The 6970-nt window shown below is 42.9% G+C and overlaps 1 protein-coding gene across 2 annotated transcripts; it reads left to right on the top strand.

Annotated features, from left to right (window-relative positions):
- Positions 1–902: 902 nt before the first annotated feature.
- LOC106958088 (ras-interacting protein 1-like) lies at positions 903–5660 on the top strand. 2 transcript variants are annotated; one of them, XM_015049827.1, is made up of 7 exons: positions 903–1014; positions 1267–1421; positions 1563–1675; positions 3000–3294; positions 3427–3590; positions 4343–4484; positions 5198–5660. In XM_015049827.1, exons 2-7 carry the CDS (start codon positions 1337–1339, stop codon positions 5374–5376), a joined length of 978 nt encoding a protein of 325 aa, XP_014905313.1. In that variant the 5' UTR covers positions 903–1014; positions 1267–1336; the 3' UTR covers positions 5377–5660. The 2 variants fall into 2 exon arrangements, with proteins under 2 accessions (XP_014905313.1, XP_014905314.1); XM_015049828.1 differs by lacking the exon at positions 903–1014 and having other exon boundaries at positions 1024–1421.
- Positions 5661–6970: the final 1310 nt, after the last annotated feature.

Here is a 6970-nt window from a genome sequence, read left to right as displayed (position 1 = left end):
AAGTGGTCTCTTAATTTTTTCGGGAGCTGTTTGTAGAAAAACTAACAATCATCATGCCCCTGTTCACATCATTCATATGGTGACTCATGGTGGTGGCAGCATCCTGCTGTGGGGGTGTTCTGCAGAAAACCACTTAGAGATTGCAAAAGAGTTGAGGCGGGGGTAGTCCTTCACATTCCAGCATGACAATGACCCTGGACATAAACTCATAAAAATGAATTTGAAAAATAAAGGGCAAAAATCTTAGTCTTTAGATGTGTAATATTTTTATTTTAAATGTTTAAGCAGCAGCCTGAGTTTTTTGTCTCGTTGTTCAATAACGTGCTACATTGTGATTCTGAATGAGACACTGGGGGTGTTGAGCTCCAAACCTTCCTGCTTCTGCAAATGTGCTACATTTAGTTGGCCAATCGCAACAAATCTCGAAAGAAATTGAAGTTTACAATCTGGGAAAACCTGAAAAAGTTCAGTCAGCTGTGAATACTGGGCTGTAAGACGCTGTTTTCACGTTCAACTGCATAATGTAGTTTAATTTTTGAAAGGAAATGAGTTGACTGCCAACCATAGAGGAATATACCTGCTTTGTAATTTGAAACGAAAAAAACAAAAACAAAACAAAAGATCAAGTAAGTTCGTAATACCCCCAATGTTTAGGAGTGTCTCCGTTTGGAACAAATTAACTTTTTGAGGATAGCGTTTCATGACACCATGACCCAGACAGCACTCAAACAAAGTTGGCAGGAAAAACATCAGGTAAGACGAGTGAGACAACCACATTCAGTCAGACAGAGAAACCAGCAGACAGACAAATGCCCTCCGTTGTGGCCTGCTGGGTAGCGAGGATGAGCTGATGTCACTTCCCCTGCTGCTGGAAAATGTGCCGTAATTGTCCTGGCTGCAGGGCTAGACTCTGCAACCCCCCCCTAACCCCCTTCCACCACACACTAAGACGCCTCTTCAACTCTCTCTGCAGGATAACATTAAGGAATTCGGGGACAAGCATCCCACGCAAAAGTAAGAACATTTTTGCCCTACGTAATGTTTCCTCTGTTTAGAGATCTCCTGCTTTTGTTTTCATAATACATGATTGTGTTGGTGCTGTTATGTCTTTGGGACATTTTTCTAACATGATGAAGGCCTTTTAAAACACATCAGTCGGACAGTTTCTCAAATATAGCCGGGTAAAAATAACTCTGTCTATTTTTAGTGAGCTCGGAGAATGTACACAATAACATAACTTTGGAGTTACCTAAATGTCTTGTGCAGTTCGCCAGACCAGGAAGGGGAGATAAACACTCCAAATGTCCAGCAGCTGTCTTCTGATCTGCGACCCCTCATGTTCTGGATGTCAAATGCCACAGAGCTCCTGAACTTCTTCCAGGTCAAAGTCGAAACAATGGAGAAAGAGTGGGAATTTGAAGGTACAAACAATTAGAAAAACGTGGAAATTACTTATACTGAGGGGTGGGGGGGTTTACAGTTCAAATTAGCAAAAGAGCCAGCACAGAAATGAAAGCTGCTGCTCGGCCTCTAATTGTTCTTGCTGATTGTTTCTTGGAAAGCCCCCGGGGATCCGGTTTTGACAGCCGACATGGACACCTGTTCAGAGGCTCTTGCGCAGCTGGACGATGTCATAATGCACACCTTCCAGCAGTGTGTGTATCATCTCACCAAGGTAAATCAAAATACAACAATAAAGCTGGCCTCATTCTTTTACATCTAAACTCAGCAAGTAAACAGCGAAGTGGCTTGACAAAGACGTAGCGGATGTCTCGTTTATGGCAGCTTCAGGGCAGCCAGTTCTTGTCCTTATTTGGTCCAGAAGATAAAAAAAAAAAAATAAATGTTCAAATGTTCTCTCCAAAGTTAGCCACATATGTTGAAAGTCAAGCCTGCTAGCCTTTTTTGATCAACGCTAAGAGCGTCTGACGACATTAGACATCAGCAGACGTCTTCATGTGTTGAATTTTCTACTTTTCAAATGCGTGTTTTCTTTTGGTGGAAGGCAAAATTATATTTTACAATCTTTTCTGCAAGATTTTACTGGCCAGAATGAGTCAGCTGTAAAGTATCCCAAAACTGTTGTCCAACGCCCTATTAGGAATTTCCTGCCATCATCCCAGTTTTTCATGTCCATTGTGAGCCGAGGGGTTGAAATGAATCAGAATCTATCAGTCCAGAGAAGGTAACAAAAAAAAAAAAACCTTCTCACTTTTTAAACCATCGCTCAACGAAGGCGCGTCACCAGACCAACAAGTAACTAGGGGACAATGAGGATTTTTTTTACATGTTTCCGAAATCATTGAAAAGACTGCAACACTGAAATCCCTCTCTGTCTACAACAGAATAAACAAACAGTTAAAACAGGCGTGCAATGAAAACAAATGACATATTTGAGGCTTTTTACATCCAACTTACATGAGACTGGTGTTACAAAGGCTCATTTATCTAAATTAAACAAGTTCTTTGGGCTCAAGGTAAAATCATCACCCCAACTTATGTCGCTTTTTGGAGCAGTGCGATGCCGAGTCGTCCCTGCTTCACGTTCCACAGAAAAATTCACGAATAAGTATTCAGTGAATGCTGAACCACAAACAGGCGGGGTCCGCTCTGCATCCTTTGTAGTTGAGTACTTATCTATAATTTAATTTTCTTGTTTATTATTTTTGAAGGACTTTTTTTTTTTTTTTTTACTACATCCAATTTCTGTTCACTGTGGTTCTGATCCCTTTTTGGTCAGACGGCCAACTAAATTAAATGTTAGTGGTCTCCAACTGGTAGGCGTCGTTCATTGGAGTCACAGACAGATTTCCTTGCAGCAGACTGCGATCAGATTGCAGAATATTACTTTAGATCATCGATTGGCAGAGAGGAAACAATCTGACAACTGTGCAAAACAATGCATATATAGAACTGATGGAAAGCCAAAATACGTCAGTACAATTTTTTATTTTTTTTTTTTTAATTTCACCTCTCTTTTGTGTCGCCTGTCCACGAAGACCCTGTACTCGCTCCTGCCAGCCCTCCTGGACACCAACCCATTTTCCAGTGATGAGAAGGAGAAGGAGAAGGACGGCACTCGGGGCGCAGAGGGAGATGAGAATAAAGGAGAGGGGGGAGCTGAGGACGACGTGTCCGTCTTGCCTCCGAAGGTCGCCGGACTGGTGGAAGTGTATCGCTGCTCCTTGATGCTGTCCCGAGAAGCGTGTCTGTCTCCGCCGCTCACCTCCCAAACGTTTGGTTACCTCTTCTTCTTCACCAACACTTCCTTGCTGAATACTTTGCTGGAGAGAGGTAAGAGACAGCACTGGGTCGGCTGTTTTTTGGGGATTTGTCGTGGGGAATGAAAGTTACAAATACAATATTTTTTGTGGGGGGTTTTTTCCCCCCTCTTCTGCATCCTCTCTTTTTTCTTTTTTTTTCTAGATGGGTTGTTTTCATGGTCCAGAGCGGTCCAGATCCGGACAAATCTGGACTTGGTTCTAGATTGGCTGCAGGGCGCGGGGTTAGGAGACATAGCCTCGGAGTTTATGAAGAAACTCTCAGTTACGGTCAACTTTCTATGTATTCCCAAAACACGACTGATCCAGGTAAATTGATCTTCCTATCGCCACTTAAGCCGAAGTCCATAAAATTCCTGCTTCTTCATCAGCTCCCTTGTTCATCCTGAGCTCGGTTTTAAACGACTAAACAAGTTCACCTTCATACTAATACTGAACAGGATAAGGCCTTCAGGTCAGTGACTTCATGGCATTACGGCATTCAGAAGAACAGCTGCACAAAACTACGTCTGAGACTGTTGTTCCTGGTAGATTACAGCGAACAGCCCAGTGAAGCTCATTCACTCATTACCTCACTCATTACTTTCCCTACCTTTACAGTAAGTGTGAAGGTAGCCAGCTGAAAGCATCTCGCCTTCTGTAAAGAAAACAAAACCGAAGGTCTTTCTGCTTAAAATTGGTTTCTTGTCCCTTTTTTAAATCAAGTTAACCATCTCCTGCTTTTTTGCTTGAAACGCTTGGGGGGGGAAAAAAAAAAATGTAATTTTTTTCATTTTGTTTAGTCTGTTTTGCATGCAAGGGTTTAGTTTACACATTGACAAGCCAAAAGCTCACAACACAGATTTATATTCACTCCCTCTGCTCTGTTTGTAGTCCAGGTAGTTTCTCCTGTTACTCAAAATGAGACATGTTTGTATCGGCCCCAGCGAGTGTCTGGTTTGGCACAAGTGCTGCACCGCTCGTAGCACTGCAGCATGCACGCGTCTCCCCGTAGAGCTCAAAATAAAAATACGACCCTTTAATTAAGTGTAACACTGGCTCTTTAACGTCTCATCCTCCAGTCGTCTTGGACCAGTCTGAAAGAGGAGCATGAACTGCTAAGTCATGCCCAGCTGCACCACCTGCTCACCCATTACAAGCTGGGACCGACCCGAGCTCCGCCAGCATCCTGGGCTCCCCCGCCCGGCGCAGACCTGAACGGAGGTACTGCTTAATAGATAAAAACATTAAAGGTTTATTCTGACAGGGACTTGCAAAAATATTCACATCCTTACATTTTTTGTCACATAACACATTGATCAGTTTTCAAGTTTTCAGATTCCCAATTAGACTAAGGTCTGGACTGCAACCGGGTCATTTTAAGATATGAACATGCCTTCCAACGTGGTTCTGGATTTTTATCTTACGGGTCATTGTCCACCTTCCAAGGTGGAGCATTACACCGGTTTCTATTTTTCCCCCCTCTAAGTGGTTTTCTTCCATCATGTATTTACCTACATCCATCATTTTATATATAGAGTTTCCAAAAATCAGTCTCCACAGCATGAAGCTGCCACCACCATGTTTCGTGGTTCAGGGTGATGTGCGTTGTCAGATTTCCAAATGACATAAAGTTTTATCGTTACGTCATTAGCAGCTGCCTTAACTTTTGTTGGATTCCCTTCATTGCTTTCGTCCAACTCCAAACAGGACTTCATTTATTTTACAATCCCTCTTTTCTTAATTTTTGAAAAGCATCGTATTTCTTTTACTTCACAATTATCTGTTACTTTATTTTTTTTTTAAAAAGCTATAGAAACACCAAGTTGTGTGGTTGTGGCGTGACAAAATAGGATACAAATGTTTGCTGGGTGCTTGTGAACACACTGCCGCAACTCAATTATTCCTAATACCTTTTATTTCTTTTTTTTTTTTAGACATATTTGAGAGCTTTCTAGACCACCCTCCTCTCATCCTGCCGAACGAGACGCCTCGCCTCGACCTCTCCCAGCCAATCCCAAGCCCCGAGCTCCAGAAGGAAGTCACGCGTCTCCGCACCTTCCTGTGGGGACTCGATCAGGACGAGCTCCCCGCAAATCAGAGGACGCGGCTTTGAAAGAGCGCATATCAGCAGAATGAAAGAAACCGGAAATGATTTCTGCATTTAATTGCCTAGCAGTCGTTCTTCGTCCGATCCTAATTTCATTTCAGTTATTCCCTTTCTAATATTTTTGAACAAATCAGTTATCCTGTCTTTGTTTAGTCTTTGTGGAATTAGTTTTAAAGCAGGGAGAGGACATCCAAAAATTGTTGGGCTTCACTTCGCTCTTTTTCTTGGCTTCTCTGCGTATTTTCAAATGACTTGTTTTTAATAAAATGCTGAATTCTGGTCTAAGAGGCTTACAGTTTCCGTTTGGTCTTTGTTCCCCACAGCCGGGCCCCTGGGGCTTGGCATGCTCCTCGGCTCCCACACCATAAAAAGAAGCCTAAACATTCCACAAGGTGGCGATGCAGGACTCACTCCCCTTTGACGTTAAATGATGAGTGTGTGGAACTGCCTGACTAAGGAGCTGACACAAGTACATTATCATCCGCTCCAGAGTAACCGTCTCATTTTCTGTAATAAAGGTAGCAATTTGCGCTGGGTCGTGACTCAGGCGAGTAAATGAGGCTAAGATGACCACACACAAAAGTTACCTTTCCCAAAGTTAGCTGTGCTAAAGGTTAAATCCTTGTGACTTAAAAGCCGGGAAAGGTTTAATTTCCCCTACAGTTGATGAGGCACACTGATAAGAAGGGCTTCCAGTCTCTGGTATCTGATACGGTGGTAAAAAACTCCAGAAAAAGGTCATCTAATTTATCACAAAGAGCAGCCAGCTCTCACGCGCACCAGCCAGGTGAAATCACCATTTCAGTGAGTAAGTTGAGCTTGTTTGCCACAATTTGGCAACATCCAGTCAGTTTCACCGTCTAGTCAGCCAGATGTCCAATAAAAACAATTCCTCACTTTGCTTTTTTTTTCTCCTGAGACAGAAGCTCTCTGACGTCTAAGAAAACTCCAGTTATCGTGCTGCTCTCTTGGTGCGCAGCCAGACGGCTTCCTTCCTTTCTTCCGGTCAGCTTCTAAGAGTTCCCTTACGGTAAAAACGCTCAAAAACAAAACACAAATCCCGTGAGAGAGAGAGACCCTCGGCTTACATCATCTCCCTGATGTATCCGGTTCTCTCTCTCTCTCTCTCTCTCTCTCTCTCTCTCTTGAGATGACATGAAAAACAAAAAACCCACGGTAAAAGATTGTGAATCATGTAAAGAGCCATCTCTGTGGTTAGGATTTATCAATTAAGTGATTGTAATCACTCTCATTTGAGATTCGGTGTGTGGTGTATGAGTGAGAGTGTGTTTGTGCGCTAATTTCAGCTTTCCAGTAATGTCATGCAGACGCAGCCTGTGGCTATAATTAAACACAGATGGGGTTCAGCTTGGTATAGATCCATGCCATGATTGTGTGACATTACTGTACGATGCAATGACTGCTGTACGCCATTCTGTTGTCGTGATACACTAGTGTGAACGTGTGACCAGGATGGTTCAGTAGGCATTTGACACACACACACACACACACACACACACACACACACACGCACACACACACACACACACACACTTAGTTGTCTGTGTTTTACAGACAAATAAATTTATTGGGCACTCTG

Source organism: Poecilia latipinna, unplaced genomic scaffold (genome assembly GCF_001443285.1).
Source record: "Poecilia latipinna isolate Pla-1442-1.1 unplaced genomic scaffold, P_latipinna-1.0 Scaffold960, whole genome shotgun sequence".
Classification (NCBI taxonomy): domain Eukaryota; kingdom Metazoa; phylum Chordata; class Actinopteri; order Cyprinodontiformes; family Poeciliidae; genus Poecilia; species Poecilia latipinna.
The sequence above is the reverse complement of the archived record's forward strand: the minus strand, read 5'-3'. Positions and strand labels throughout refer to the sequence as shown.